Genomic DNA, 16,812 nt, shown 5'->3' with positions numbered 1-16,812 from the left:
GGATTTACTTCAAAGGGCATATAGGACTATGTGACTTTATACATGCAGTATAGTACCTGATAATGATATCTTTTATTTCTTTACAGTTAATGCTTTTCAAAAATTTATTGGAGAGAAGTGGTAATACTGGGCCAGATTCCAAAAAAGTAGCTCTCACTGTAACCGACTTACTTCGGTATAAGACTGCCCTGATTCCAAAAGGTTTGTTTTCGGTGTAAGTGATTTACTTTGGTGTAAGCCCTATCTACAAACAGGCTTGCACAGCGGGCCAGATTCCAAAACACCTAATATATGTGACAGAAGTAAGTCACTTCACACTGACAGCACATCCTTTTAAAATCAAGTCCACTGAGTTATTGTTAGTCAAGCCAGCTTTCAGTTTTGGAGACCACACCTTGCAAATGATATAGACAAACCAGATCCTATAAATGCCATTGCAGGAGTAAAACTTACACTGACCTCAAGACCTAACATCATATCGTCAGAACTATGAAAGCAGAATTTTATTTATTTATTTATTTTATTTTACATTAGTTTACCAAGATGGTTCGACTGGATACATGTCCATTTTCAGCGGAGGCCCAGGGAGAAAAGCTCCAATTTAGTAGATAATATTACATTAGTAGCATTTACAAATTAACATAGTTTACAGTCTTCAGTAAGGCTACAAACATTTATAGAAGATTGTAGGCAACTGAAAGCTTCACACAGGGTTTACACAGATAATGACTTTATCCCATAACGAGCTCTAGATATGCCACAAAGCAAAGTCAAATACATTTTAGAGTCAAATGACAGATTTAATTAGGTGCGATATCCAATACCAGGGGTGGACGTTATCCGGTTTTGAACAGGGACATTGCTAGTGCATTTGAAAGTGTAATGTGAGGCTTTTTTTGAACTGGGTTAGAGAGGGCTAAAAAGTAAGTTCATCAGGTAGAGAAGTTCCAAGGTTTGCCTACAGAGTGGGCAAATAGAGAGTCACCAGCCACATTTATGCTTTTGGTTGTTTGAACCAACAGTTTGTCAGCAGAGTACAGTGACCTCAGGTTGCTGTAGGGATTAATGATCTTGTTTAGTGCTGATGTCTTATCGGTGTGGTTTAGAACTTTGTGGGCTATTATAAGTTAGTTGTATTGGAGAAGACTTGTCCATTCAAGCCAGCCTAGTTGAGTTAAGTTGATACAGTTGTGGGTCCTAAAGGTTGTACCTGTAGCAAATCTAGCAATATGGTTGTAACAGCTTGCAAGTTTGCCAAGAGTGGTTTTATTCAAGTTATTGAAAAGGGGGGAGGCATAGAGGAAGGGTAGACAGTAAGCGGGAGTGAGTGATAGACGTTCTTGCAAATGGAGTGAGGAAAGGTTTGATCCTATAGAGGGAACCCAGTTTTTGTTGACAGTTTTGATGGTTTGATTGACATGGGTATCATATTTTAGGATATTGTCGACTATGACCCCTGTGAGTTTGATGTGAACATCTGAGGATATAAGTGTGCCATTACTGGATCTTATGGTAAAGAATGGCGAAGAGGACTTACAGGTGGGGGAAAAATTTGGATCTTATGGTAAAGAATGGTGAAAAGGACTTATAGGTGGGTGAAAAATTAGCAGCTTAGTTTTGTTGAGGTTTAAAATAAGGTGATGGTTTGTGAACCATTTTTCAATATCTTTGAAAGTATTCTGGGTTAGAATCATCAACTCAGTTGAGGAGGAGCCTGCAAAGATTAAAGTGGAGTCATCCACGTATTGGATGCAGGTGGCCTTGGGAGTGATTGTGGGTAGGTCATTGATAAAGATAGAGAAGAGAAGTGGTCCTAGTATGGAAGCTTGGGGGACTCCTAGTGTGATGGGTAGATGAGTGGATAGTATATCCTGCCATAATACTGCTGTTGTCTGTCAGACAGATAAGACTGAAGCCATTTAATTGCACAGTTATTTAGTGACAGTTTCTAAAGGGTATGGATAAGTAGTTGGTGGTTGACCATATCAAAGGCTTTCGAGAGATCTAGGAAGAGAGCTGAGGTAAGTTCGTTATTGTTTCGGTTGATGTTGATAGATTTAGAGAAGGATAGGAGGGCTGAGGTGGTGCTGGGGTTTGGCCTAAAGCCATGCTAAGAGCTGGCCAGTAGTTTATTCTGGGTGAGATAGTGCATTAATTGGTTATGGACACATTTTCCATTATTTAGGCCAGTGGTGATAGTATGGCTATTGGTCTGTAGTTTTAAAGGTCTAAAGAGTTCCCTGCTTTATGGAGAGGAATAACGTGGGAAACCTTCCAGATAGAGGAGATGGTGGCTTCAGATAAGGTTCAGTTTATAATAGAAATAGGGTATGCAATGGCATCTGCCGCTTTCTGTAGATATTCTGGTGGGAGGATATCAGCTGCTAGGGTAGTGGGTTTTAGTTTGTTAATTAGAGATCTGATGGCTGATGTAGATACAGGCTGGAAGTTAAAGGAGAGTGGGGTAGTGGTCAAGGAGGAATCTAGATTGGGGCCACTGGGAGCCATTTGGCTAGCTAGTGATTGGATGGTCTTAGTGAAGAAACTGTTAAAGACATTTGCATTTTCCTCTGGAGATTTTGGGTTACAAGCTGATGGGGTGGGAGTGGTGGATTGTCCGGGGTAGAGCAGTTTGTTTACTCCTGCCCAAAACTTTTGAGGTTTGTTTTGATGTTTTTGTTGAAGATGTTGTTAGAAGTTTTTTTTTGTCTAACATTATGGCTTTCTTAGTATCATTCTTTAGCTGCCGGAATTTAATATGGTCAAATGGGTCTTTTGAGCTATGCCATTTGTCCCATGCTTTATTTCTTCCTATGATTTTGGTTTTGATTATTTTAGAGAGCCAGGGGACCATTTTAGTTTTGTGTCTAAGGTTGCAGACAGGAGCGTGGGAATCGAAAATGATAAGGAATTTAGAATTAAAATAGGCTACAGCATCATCCAATGAAAGATCTTTTAGGATGGTCCAATTGTGTGCTTTGAGTTTGTTCTGAAAATCAGTGGTGGTAAAGTTCTTGTTATTTCTAATAGATTGATAATTTGGTGGTGGTTATCTACTTTATGCTTGATGATGTAAGCGAGTAAGTGGTCACTTATATCATCTGGGAGGGTGCCAGTGTTATACAGGTCTGAGTGATTGTTGATAAGAATCCAGTCCAGAATGCTACTTTTGTTGTAGGGTTTATTTATTCTGGTGGGTGAGGATATGAGTTGTGTATACCCATGCAGGTTTACATGGGTTGCGGGAGATTCAGAGGAACAACTGTTCCAATCAATATTTAAGTCTCCTAACACCGTAGTTTCATGGGGGTGCATGTTGTATAGCCATTGAAGGAAGTCCGATATGATATTTGTATTATTGCCTGGGGGGATATAAATACAGGCAATGAATATAGATTTAATTTTGTTAAGCTGTAATTTGATAATGAGAGTTTCAGCATTATTGAACAAGGGAGGTTGTTGTGGGGCTAATGTAACATCTAGTGTATTTTTAAAGAGTACTGCTACTCCCCCACCTTTCCTAGACTTATGGTCTAGTCTGAGTATGTTGTACCCTGGTGAGATAAATTCATTGTCTTTAGTTCCTGGTTTTAGCCAGGTTTCTGTGAGACATAACACATCAGATGAATAGGCTGCTAAGAGGGCATCGAGATTATGGACCTTGTTGTTTATGCTCCTGATATTTAAGTATCAGATCACAAGAGAGTTAGGAGTCCTTGTAGTTGGTCAAATGTTAGAAGGGGTAATGGGCTGGGAGCCAGAGCTTGTGGGAGGGGTAGGTCCAGGGTTTGGGTGGATGTCTCCATCCCTTATCAGACTGTATTTTACAGTAATTATTAGTTACAGTGCTTTGCTAATTATTGTATGATAATATCTGGTTTTGGGGGAGATAGACCATAGTCTGGTTAGTTGGTGGTTGTTGAGACTGGAAAAGTCAGGTCTGTAGAGAGCAATGAGTTGATCTGTTTTATTTAAAGTAAGGTTAGTGTTGGTTTGGGATAAGGGGTGGTGAAAGCCAAGGTAGGGCTGATTTTCATAGGTGGTGAGGAGATATGGAATGAGCATTATTGGAATTAGTAACATTACTGGTCTCATTTTGATAGTTAGCATAGCACTTGGTTAAGGATTGTGGATTAGGAATACAGAAGGATTAGTGGCAGGAAGGGGTCGTGTTTGGAAGTATGGGCTATCTATGATAGGTTGTGGAAGGGGGGGTGTGGTTTATTGAGCTTTAAATTTAGCAGCATTGGGGGCAGGTGGAATTTGGGGGCAGGGTAGGACATGGAGAGAACCGAGCTGATCAGGGCTAATCCAGACACAAGCAGAGCAGGGCTAATCCAGACCACAAGGTACTTTATGTGTATGCCTGCGAGGTAAGCTGTTTGTGTGTGCAGACAGTTCAGACCCGGACTGTGCTTTTCTTATAACAATGTATCCACCGGTCTGATAAAAGATAAAGGTGGTACAGCAGCTGAATACCTAGAGTGATGTTAGGTACAAAGTTAACTTTAGCTGTTGGTGTTTGCAGACAGTTCAGACCTGGACTGCGCTTTTCTTATAACAATGTATCCACCAGTCGGATAAAAGATAAAGGGGGTACAGCAGCTGAATACCTAGAGTGATGTTAGGTACAAAGTTAACTTTAGCTGTTGGTGTTTGCAGACAGTTCAGACCCGGACTGTGCTTTTCTTATAACAATGTATCCACCGGTCAGATAAATGATAAAGGTGGTACAGCAGCTGAATACCTAGAGTGGTGTTAGGTACAAAGTTAACTTTAGCTGTTTGTGTGTGCAGACAGTTCTGACCTGGACTGCGCTTTTCTTATAACAATGTATCCACCGGTCAGATAAAAGATAAAGGTGGTACAGCAGCTGAATACCTAGAGTGATGTTAGGTACAAAGTTAACTTTAGCTGTTTGTGTGTGCAGACAGTTCAGACCTGGACTGCGCTTTTCTTATAACAATGTATCCACCGGTCAGATAAATGATAAAGGTGGTACAGCAGCTGAATACCTAGAGTGATGTTAGGTACAAAGTTAACTTTAGCTGTTGGTGTTTGCAGACAGTTCAGACCTGGACTGCGCTTTTCTTATAACAATGTATCCACCGGTCAGATAAAAGATAAAGGGGGTACAGCAGCTGAATACCTAGAGTGATGTTAGGTACAAAGTTAACTTTAGCTGTTGGTGTTTGCAGACAGTTCAGACCTGGACTGTGCTTTTCTTATAACAATGTATCCACCGGTCAGATAAAAGATAAAGGTGGTACAGCAGCTGAATACCTAGAGTGATGTTAGGTACAAAGTTAACTTTAGCTGTTGGTGTTTGCAGACAGTTCTGACCTGGACTGTGCTTTTCTTATAACAATGTATCCACCGGTCAGATAAAAGATAAAGGTGGTACAGCAGCTGAATACCTAGAGTGATGTTAGGTACAAAGTTAACTTTAGCTGTTTGTGTGTGCAGACAGTTCAGACCCGGACTGTGCTTTTCTTATAACAATGTATCCACCGGTCAGATAAAAGATAAAGGTGGTACAGCAGCTGAATACCTAGAGTGATGTTGGGTACAAAGTTAACTTTAGCTGTTGGTGTTTGCAGACAGTTCAGACCCGGACTGTGCTTTTCTTATAACAATGTATCCACCGGTCAGATAAAAGATAAAGGTGGTACAGCAGCTGAATACCTAGAGTGATGTTAGGTACAAAGTTAACTTTAGCTGTTTGTGTGTGCAGACAGTTCAGACCCGGACTGTGCTTTTCTTATAACAATGTATCCACCGGTCAGATAAAAGATAAAGGTGGTACAGCAGCTGAATACCTAGAGTGATGTTAGGTACAAAGTTAACTTTAGCTGTTGGTGTTTGCAGACAGTTCAGACCCGGACTGTGCTTTTCTTATAACAATGTATCCACCGGTCAGATAAAAGATAAAGGTGGTACAGCAGCTGAATACCTAGAGTGATGTTAGGTACAAAGTTAACTTTAGCTGTTTGTGTTTGCAGACAGTTCAGACCTGGACTGTGCTTTTCTTATAACAATGTATCCACCGGTCAGATAAAAGATAAAGGTGGTACAGCAGCTGAATACCTAGAGTGGTGTTAGGTACAAAGTTAACTTTAGCTGTTTGTGTGTGCAGACAGTTCAGACCCGGACTGTGCTTTTCTTATAACAATGTATCCACCGGTCAGATAAAAGATAAAGGTGGTACAGCAGCTGAATACCTAGAGTGATGTTAGGTACAAAGTTAACTTTAGCTGTTTGTGTGTGCAGACAGTTCAGACCCGGACTGTGCTTTTCTTATAACAATGTATCCACCGGTCAGATAAAAGATAAAGGTGGTACAGCAGCTGAATACCTAGAGTGATGTTAGGTACAAAGTTAACTTTAGCTGTTGGTGTTTGCAGACAGTTCAGACCCGGACTGTGCTTTTCTTATAACAATGTATCCACCGGTCAGATAAAAGATAAAGGTGATACAGCAGCTGAATACCTAGAGTGATGTTAGGTACAAAGTTAACTTTAGCTGTTGGTGTTTGCAGACAGTTCAGACCTGGACTGCGCTTTTCTTATAACAATGTATCCACCGGTCAGATAAAAGATAAAGGTGATACAGCAGCTGAATACCTAGAGTGATGTTAGGTACAAAGTTAACTTTAGCTGTTGGTGTTTGCATCAGTTCAGACCCGGACTGTGCTTTTCTTATAACAATGTATCCACCGGTCAGATAAATGATAAAGGTGATACAGCAGCTGAATACCTAGAGTGATGTTAGGTACAAAGTTAACTTTAGCTGTTGGTGTTTGCAGACAGTTCAGACCTGGACTGCACTTTTCTTATAACAATGTATCCACCGGTCAGATAAAAGATAAAGGTGGTACAGCAGCTGAATACCTAGAGTGGTGTTAGGTACAAAGTTAACTTTAGCTGTTGGTGTGTGCAGACAGTTCTGACCTGGACTGCACTTTTCTTATAACAATGTATCCACCGGTCAGATAAAAGATAAAGGTGGTACAGCAGCTGAATACCTAGAGTGATGTTAGGTACAAAGTTAACTTTAGCTGTTGGTGTGTGCAGACAGTTCAGACCTGGACTGTGCTTTTCTTATAACAATGTATCCACCGGTCAGATAAAAGATAAAGGTGGTACAGCAGCTGAATACCTAGAGTGGTGTTAGGTACAAAGTTAACTTTAGCTGTTGGTGTGTGCAGACAGTTCTGACCTGGACTGCACTTTTCTTATAACAATGTATCCACCGGTCAGATAAATGATAAAGGTGGTACAGCAGCTGAATACCTAGAGTGATGTTAGGTACAAAGTTAACTTTAGCTGTTGGTGTTTGCAGACAGTTCAGACCTGGACTGTGCTTTTCTTATAACAATGTATCCACCGGTCAGATAAAAGATAAAGGTGGTACAGCAGCTGAATACCTAGAGTGATGTTAGGTACAAAGTTAACTTTAGCTGTTGGTGTTTGCAGACAGTTCAGACCTGGACTGTGCTTTTCTTATAACAATGTATCCACCGGTCAGATAAAAGATAAAGGTGGTACAGCAGCTGAATACCTAGAGTGATGTTAGGTACAAAGTTAACTTTAGCTGTTTGTGTTTGCAGACAGTTCAGACCTGGACTGCGCTTTTCTTATAACAATGTATCCACCGGTCAGATAAAAGATAAAGGTGATACAGCAGCTGAATACCTAGAGTGATGTTAGGTACAAAGTTAACTTTAGCTGTTGGTGTTTGCAGACAGTTCAGACCCGGACTGTGCTTTTCTTATAACAATGTATCCACCAGTCGGATAAATGATAAAGGTGGTACAGCAGCTGAATACCTAGAGTGATGTTAGGTACAAAGTTAACTTTAGCTGTTGGTGTTTGCAGACAGTTCAGACCTGGACTGAGCTTTTCTTATAACAATGTATCCACCGGTCAGATAAAAGATAAAGGTGGTACAGCAGCTGAATACCTAGAGTGATGTTAGGTACAAAGTTAACTTTAGCTGTTGGTGTGTGCAGACAGTTCTGACCTGGACTGCGCTTTTCTTATAACAATGTATCCACCGGTCAGATAAAAGATAAAGGTGGTACAGCAGCTGAATACCTAGAGTGATGTTAGGTACAAAGTTAACTTTAGCTGTTGGTGTTTGCAGACAGTTCAGACCTGGACTGCACTTTTCTTATAACAATGTATCCACCGGTCAGATAAAAGATAAAGGTGATACAGCAGCTGAATACCTAGAGTGATGTTAGGTACAAAGTTAACTTTAGCTGTTGGTGTGTGCAGACAGTTCTGACCTGGACTGCGCTTTTCTTATAACAATGTATCCACCGGTCAGATAAAAGATAAAGGTGGTACAGCAGCTGAATACCTAGAGTGATGTTAGGTACAAAGTTAACTTTAGCTGTTGGTGTTTGCAGACAGTTCAGACCCGGACTGTGCTTTTCTTATAACAATGTATCCACCAGTCGGATAAATGATAAAGGTGGTACAGCAGCTGAATACCTAGAGTGATGTTAGGTACAAAGTTAACTTTAGCTGTTTGTGTTTGCAGACAGTTCTGACCTGGACTGTGCTTTTCTTATAACAATGTATCCACCGGTCAGATAAAAGATAAAGGTGGTACAGCAGCTGAATACCTAGAGTGATGTTAGGTACAAAGTTAACTTTAGCTGTTGGTGTGTGCAGACAGTTCTGACCTGGACTGCGCTTTTCTTATAACAATGTATCCACCGGTCAGATAAAAGATAAAGGTGGTACAGCAGCTGAATACCTAGAGTGGTGTTAGGTACAAAGTTAACTTTAGCTGTTGGTGTTTGCAGACAGTTCTGACCTGGACTGCACTTTTCTTATAACAATGTATCCACCGGTCAGATAAAAGATAAAGGTGGTACAGCAGCTGAATACCTAGAGTGATGTTAGGTACAAAGTTAACTTTAGCTGTTGGTGTTTGCATCAGTTCAGACCCGGACTGCGCTTTTCTTATAACAATGTATCCACCGGTCAGATAAAAGATAAAGGTGGTACAGCAGCTGAATACCTAGAGTGGTGTTAGGTACAAAGTTAACTTTAGCTGTTGGTGTTTGCAGACAGTTCTGACCTGGACTGTGCTTTTCTTATAACAATGTATCCACCGGTCAGATAAAAGATAAAGGTGATACAGCAGCTGAATACCTAGAGTGATGTTAGGTACAAAGTTAACTTTAGCTGTTTGTGTGTGCAGACAGTTCAGACCCGGACTGTGCTTTTCTTATAACAATGTATCCACCGGTCAGATAAATGATAAAGGTGGTACAGCAGCTGAATACCTAGAGTGATGTTAGGTACAAAGTTAACTTTAGCTGTTTGTGTTTGCATCAGTTCAGACCCGGACTGTGCTTTTCTTATAACAATGTATCCACCGGTCAGATAAAAGATAAAGGTGGTACAGCAGCTGAATACCTAGAGTGATGTTAGGTACAAAGTTAACTTTAGCTGTTGGTGTTTGCAGACAGTTCAGACCCGGACTGTGCTTTTCTTATAACAATGTATCCACCGGTCAGATAAATGATAAAGGTGGTACAGCAGCTGAATACCTAGAGTGATGTTAGGTACAAAGTTAACTTTAGCTGTTGGTGTTTGCAGACAGTTCAGACCTGGACTGCTCTTTTCTTATAACAATGTATCCACCGGTCAGATAAAAGATAAAGGTGGTACAGCAGCTGAATACCTAGAGTGATGTTAGGTACAAAGTTAACTTTAGCTGTTTGTGTTTGCATCAGTTCAGACCCGGACTGTGCTTTTCTTATAACAATGTATCCACAGGTCAGATAAAAGATAAAGGTGGTACAGCAGCTGAATACCTAGAGTGATGTTAGGTACAAAGTTAACTTTAGCTGTTTGTGTGTGCAGACAGTTCAGACCTGGACTGCACTTTTCTTATAACAATGTATCCACCGGTCAGATAAAAGATAAAGGTGGTACAGCAGCTGAATACCTAGAGTGATGTTAGGTACAAAGTTAACTTTAGCTGTTTGTGTGTGCAGACAGTTCAGACCTGGACTGCTCTTTTCTTATAACAATGTATCCACCGGTCAGATAAAAGATAAAGGTGGTACAGCAGCTGAACACGTCGAGCGGTGTTAGGTTGGAGAGACACTGAGCTCTTCAAGGGGCCTGTAGCAGGGTGGTTGTAGATTTTAGTAATTTAGAAAATACCGAAGAAAGAAACTTGCATTTGAGCAAGGAAATTACTTCTGAATGTCTGGATGCAGGAATCCCAAGCTGTGTACGTGTATTTTATTTATTTTATCTATTTATTGATATTGTAATAATAATAATTAATAATAATAATAGCATGCCAAATCTGATATCCATTCTCTGTATAATAAATGTATATATTGTGTTTTGGCTTTCATTCTGCATATAATTTATTTTCTGCCTTTACACATTCAAACCATTTCTGATTGTCACCTTGTATATAATATGTTTACACTGCATTTTTGTCTTTCACTCTATAAATAGTATCATGTATTCATTGTATTTAACCCTGGACTGAGACTGAAATGTCTCGACTAGGATCAGTGTGATATACTCAAGTTCATTTGTCACCTAAAAGAGTGCAACCAGTTTAATCCAAAGCCATTAAAGTACTGGCAATGCTTAAAGTAATCAAACTAAAACATGAGATCTTAAATTGTCTGTTACCAAATGTCTGGTCACAATGCTATTGCAAAGCATATGATGCAACCTACTTACATTGACTTTTAGGTGCTCACATTTCGTGGTACAGCCATTAAAGTGGCCAAACAGAGAATGCCACGAAAATTGGTGAGACAGACAAATATCTTGGTATATAAGTCTCATCCTGGAAAAACCTGGCTTGAATTGCAAATGTAAAGCATAACAAGAGATGTATAATATGATTACTTACACTCCTCAGAGGTCCAATTATTCTCCTCTGCAGTGATCAGCCTGTGCATGAGAAAAAAGAACACGATATGAATTACAAAAATGATTGCTGTATCTGTCCTGCATGAATATTACAGTGCGGTACTAGTCTGCTGAATGAATATTACAGTGAGGTACTAGTCTACTGACAAAAAGTGTAGCCAGCAAGAGAAACAGAATATGTAACAGCAGCTTTGTTTTGGCATTGGAAAACACAGTAACAACAAAGTATGTGTCATTGTATTGCAGGCATAAGTCATATTACTCAAAGTGCTATAAACCTCACTACTGAATTAAATTTCTAACAATGTGTGTGGACAAACTTGTAAACAACACACATTTCCCAAGTTTGTGAGATGATAATTTCTATGTTTTCTCATGGTTAAGTTTAAAAAACATAGATGCTGATGACAGATAATACATTGACATATCTGCCTATTCAGTACCTACCAGAAAAGCTGCAGATTGATATTCTTAAAAGTTCAGACACAAAAGTACTAAGGCTCTTGTTACGTACAATGTTTACAGCATTTTTTTCTATTCCATTACATATGTTGAACCTATTTCCATGATTGGAAGGCTACTTCAAAAATGTACCACCCTTTATTTCAGATAATGTTTCAATATGTCTCCCTTGAGCAGCCTGTGTTATAGCTGCATAGAATGACTTTTATTTAATATCTCCTTTTTTTAAAATGTGTACTTACTTTGATTTAGGGGATTATTTAAAGCTACTTTAATGTTTCTGTAACCCCTGCCTTATCTCTACTAAGTTACATATGTAATCTTTCTTTACAATTGATCTTACAAACAATGTGTGTGTTTTCACAGCAGTGTGCTACAGCAGCTGAAGCACAAAGCACTAGGCAGGTTTTCTGTCTGCTTTGTAAAACAGTGGTGCAGTCGTGCACACATGTTCACATACTGTGCTTCGTAATATTTTGTACCAGCAAAATACTACACATTTTGTCTAAGCTCTTTAATATTGTAGGAGTAAAAGCATCTAAGCTACATACCATGGTAGTAGTGTTTAATAAATACTCCAGTGTGGAGAATAAATTAAACAGTTACCTGTCAGTAAGGGAGGAGACCAAATCCTTGCCTAACAAATGCCTAATTCCATTCTCAATATAGTCACTCCAAGACCACTGTATCTCAAAGGAAATGTAGTGAACAAAATTCTGTTCCTGGATTTCCGGAACAGTCATCATCATTTGACACTAATTTTTAAGCAACACCATTCTGTACAACAAGATTTAAATTGCTATACTACAGTGTCTAATTTCTCACTATTTCATAATTTCCCATAGAAAATGAGTAGCCTTGATTTCTAGCATATAAAAACGTGCAACAATTAATGGCTATGTGTACAGTCCAGTATATGACCTTTACTCTCAGTCATGCATTTATTAATTATCTTTATGGATCAGGATAGGGCATTAATCCATATGGACCAATTTCAAGATCAATCCAGGGGAAATAACAGCTGTCCCATGCATGCATTTGTTGAATTATAGGCATGGTGTGTCCGTCATCCTGCTTGCCCACATGTGCTGTTTTTCATTATGGTAATTAGGCTGGGGAGAAGAGGGGTGTCTGCTCTTGTTGCAACTGTTAGGGTGTATGATCTGCATCTTTGCCAGTTGTCCACATGACTGGTGATCATAGAAGTGGCTGAGTCTGACATTGCAGGTGGTTAAATGATGATAAGGTAGGATAAGCTGTTTGCTACAGTACATTTTTTTCTCTCTATCTCTTGGTCAGAGAAACAATTATTTCAGGTTCCCACCTTTAAGAGGTTTTGCCTTTTTATTATGTCCTGGTGTCTTGGAATTTGATTGGGTACCATTTGCTCTAACTATGGCTCATTTTTACTGTATTTTAAGTTATTTTACATTTCTTAACCGAAGAGCCTTTTCCAAAAAATCATTTTCCGATGTGCCTAGTGACAGACATGAGAAGCAGAGGTACAAAATAAAAATGCTGTGTACAGTTTGACATCATTATGCTGTGTGAGGTAGGTGTAAGACATTCTCTTGAAGGTTTTTGCAGCTGGACATAGTGAGGTAATAGGATAATAGTCCTAAAAGGAGCATGTTTTGTGGAAGAGAAAAATAGTGGCATCTTTCATACTCAGGGGAGCGATCGCAATTGTAAGGGACAGACTACAGATATAAGTCAGAGGCCCAGCAATGCAAGAGGCTGACATTTTAGGAAGAATATATAAAGAATGTTAGTGTGTCTGAATTCTTGTTTGGTTTCTCATGTAAACTGGGGGCTGTGTTAAAAGATTTGTTTCTACAATGAAAGGCTGGTACACATTTGTGAGGGAGTAGTTATCCACAGTTGTAACTGGGTGGGCAACTGCTGAACTACTGACAGTTTGTGAAATAATTAGTTCTCTAAACTCTTCAAGAATTTTATCTAAAGCAATTATCTGGACTAGTGTGTCAGGAGCACTTGTTTAAAAGTAAGGCAGTAAAATGTTTTACAGATTTCCAGAAGAACATGTGTCTGCTAGGGAGTGTCTTTTGCCTCCCAAGACATTTTATAAACTTACACAATAAGGAAAAAATAAAAATAGCACATCTCAGCGGAACGCTTCCTGGGAGGTAGATGATTTATCTTATGTAGACCAAATATCTTCACCTCCTATTTTTGAGTCATTCTGAGGACATTCCATACCCAGTGTACCGACTGAAGACTGTCATATTTACAATACCCCCAGAAGAACAAAGAATCATTTCATATGAGAGTCCAAGGAGTTCTCAGATGCCCAGAAGAAACATAGGGACCACCTGAGCTACCTGAGCCAAAACCATTAGGAATAACTCCAGTACTAGAAGCCTTGGCAGATGCATTTATTAGTGGACCTTTAGAGCCAGACTTCCAATTTCCTGCTTTAGGACACCAGACCAAAAATGGTCTGTGGATTCCTGCAAACATGGTAAAAACTCCAATTGCTCAGGCAGAATTTGCGTCCATGAATGCCAGCAAAGGGTCTACAAGAGTTAAAACTAGTAAGCAAATTCCCAAACACTAGGAAATTAAAATCCTGTACCACTATGGGAACTAAGTCTACATCTAAGTTATCATGGTTTTCAAAACTTCAAGTTGCCAAACACATATTTTGAAATGATTAGGGGCACTCCCATCTCATTTAAAGGATATGATTTAAGCTATAACAGGCAAAGCCATGACAGAGTCAATGCTACAATTATGCACCTCTTTTAACTGGTAGAAACCCATATCAAATGCGGGTATGATGCTATTAATGAATCTTATAGGGTGGCAGCTTCTGGGTCAGTGATAGACACATGCCTGTACGAGGACTGCCCACAGTAAGATCATGATAAAACTCAGAACCTCAATGATCCATTTAAAACTGAGCTACTTTCTGGACCCCTACAGATCAGATGTTTAAAAACTGAAGGAGAAGTCAAGACTTTAAAGACAGTGAAACAACTAATTTGCAGTGAGGGAGGATGTGAAGTTCACTCCTTGAATTATGTTATGAACCTAGTTCACTAATAAAAATTGAACTGTAAAATATGTACTGCAAAATAATAAAACAGAAAATAGTAGGTTGTCCACAGTTGAATTAAAAATGGAAAATCTACATTTAAAAATGTAATGCCCTTTTTTCCATTTTTAACTCAACTGTGGACTACCTAATATTTTCTGTTTTATTATTTTGTAGTACATACTTTACAGTTTGATTTTTATGAGTGAACAAGGTGCATAACATAAATCAAGGCATGAACTTCACACCCTCCACACAGCGAAGTTTCATCTTGGTTTGTTTTTGACCCAGTATAGGTTACATACTGGGTTTTCTGAGACTTTCTTTTTTGAAACTATTATTTCTGTAACATGCCCCCTTCTACAAAAGAAAGAAAACACCTTCTCCTCTCTCTTATATAAGAACAAAGGAAAGCCGTTTACAGGGAAAAAATCCACTTCAAGAAAAAAATGGCAAAACCAAGGAGGGAAGCTTGGCGTTATGAAGACCCTGTGAAGTAACAGTAATGACTTGACAAAGCTTGCCTCTCCTTCAAACCCATCATCCATTTATCTTACCCGACCCTCCCAAAACCCACCAACCAAAATGGTAGAGGCTGCCTAACTATAAGAAGGAATAAATCACAAAAGGCACTACAATAATTTTCAAGAACCCCAGCAGTTCCCAGAGAACAAAGAACACAGTGTCATCATTTCTATAAGGCCTCTTTTGGAAAACGTGGCCTACAGTCAGTACTATAACCAGAACATGACATAAAAGACTACTACTGGTAAAAAGAAAAGATGGCCTTGGAGAGCCATCTTACAGTTGTCAGAGGTAAACAAGTTCTTGAAGGTTCCAAAGTGTAAAATGGTCACCTTGCAAGCTCTCCTAACTATCCTCCTTTCCTAGTTCTTCATGATAACATTGGATCTGAGGGATGCCTACCTCCACAAACCCATAGGCAAAGCAAAGAGTTAATTCCTTGAGTTCAAAGCAGGGGTGTCTCACTTTCAGCTCACCTCCTTGCACCTTGGTTTATCTACTGCCCTCAGGATAATTGCAAAGTTTCTGTGTGAGTAGTTATTTTTTGCAAAAATAAAAAAACAAAGGGATTCATATCTACCTGTACCATAATTACTTCCTAACACAGGTAGTGACTCTGCAGGAGACTCAAGAAAGCCTTGCAGTTCATAGATTCATGCTGCAATACTCCAGGACTCTGTCTGTCAGAAACTTCCAATATCCCATCTCATGCCAGGTTGCAAGACTTGTTCCTGGGGCAATGGTTAGATACTGACATTCAGAGAGTTTCTTTGTGCAAGGAGACAGTGTCCTTTTCTGAGCCAGTTCTTTACCTCCATAGAACAGTGTTGCTTCACAGCAAGGGAGCTTCTGAGGACAGTGAGGTACATAGCTTCCTCAATCCCGTTGATGCCCCTCGCCAAACTGCATGCAGTGAAGTTGCAGTAATAGCAAAGAAACAGCTGGTGTCAGCATGTATATTCTCTAGACTTCCGCATCACTTTTAAACTGTATCACAGTTAGATTTCACAGTGGCTATAATGGGTATACCTAGACGTAGAAGACACTAAATGTAAAATCATTAGACTTGGTCTTACTCAGTGTGTCTAAGGGTACAGGTTCTGTAGGACAGGTGACCAAAGCAAAGACAAATCAATATGAATGAAATGACAGAAGTGATTCTGGGTATCAAGGCCTAAAATAAAACTGGAAACCTGGAGTTTTACACATACAACAGCACCATGATATGATAACATCAAACAATGGGGGGCACTTTCATGACTTCAATGTATGCTAGCCATGTACATGTGGTTTCTGGCCTATGTGGCAAGCATAACTCACAGGGCTTCCTCTATCTCTCGTCAGGACAATAAGCTTGCAGAGCACCTCACCAGAGCAAAAGTGGATCCTCACAAATGCAACTAAGACACGGATATTTTTCTGGATCTGTTCTAGAGGTGGGGTGCATTAGAAATGGGTCCTTTTGCTTCTCTAAGCTGAAAACAACTACAAAAATTTGCAGAAGAACATGTCTTCTGGACACATGGTCAGCATATGCCATATCCATCATCTGGGTTGAACTATTTCTATATGCCTTGTTTCTAATCTTGCTTTTCCTCATGGTAATGCAAATATCACTGGAGGACAAGTCAAAAAAATCAACTGACAAATCCTTTTTATCTATGGCAGTACTGATTGTCTCTCTCCTAATAAGTATGGTAAAAACAGAGCCTTTAATGCTGCTTCAGAATATGAACCTTCCTGATGCAAAGCAAACGGTTTCTCATACACCTCATCCTGAAGATCTTATGGCTGATATCTCTCTCATCATGCAGGCACATGTTTTCAGAGGACTTAGGAAAA

The 16,812-nt window shown here is 39.5% G+C and overlaps 1 protein-coding gene across 1 annotated transcript in view; it reads right to left on the bottom strand.

Moving 5' to 3' along the window:
• LOC122811066 overlaps nt 1-16,812 on the bottom strand; it is a 549,228-nt gene that overhangs the window by 527,697 nt on the left and 4,719 nt on the right. The window contains exon 2 of the mRNA XM_044082621.1: nt 10,906-10,946. Within this exon, the coding sequence (XP_043938556.1) occupies nt 10,906-10,946 (41 nt within the window). The remainder of the gene's footprint in view (nt 1-10,905; nt 10,947-16,812) is intronic.

This window comes from Protopterus annectens, chromosome 9.part0 (assembly GCF_019279795.1).
Source record: "Protopterus annectens isolate FY-2018-M chromosome 9.part0, PAN1.0, whole genome shotgun sequence".
Taxonomy (NCBI): domain Eukaryota; kingdom Metazoa; phylum Chordata; order Ceratodontiformes; family Protopteridae; genus Protopterus; species Protopterus annectens.
This window is presented reverse-complemented; position numbering and strand designations above follow the sequence as displayed.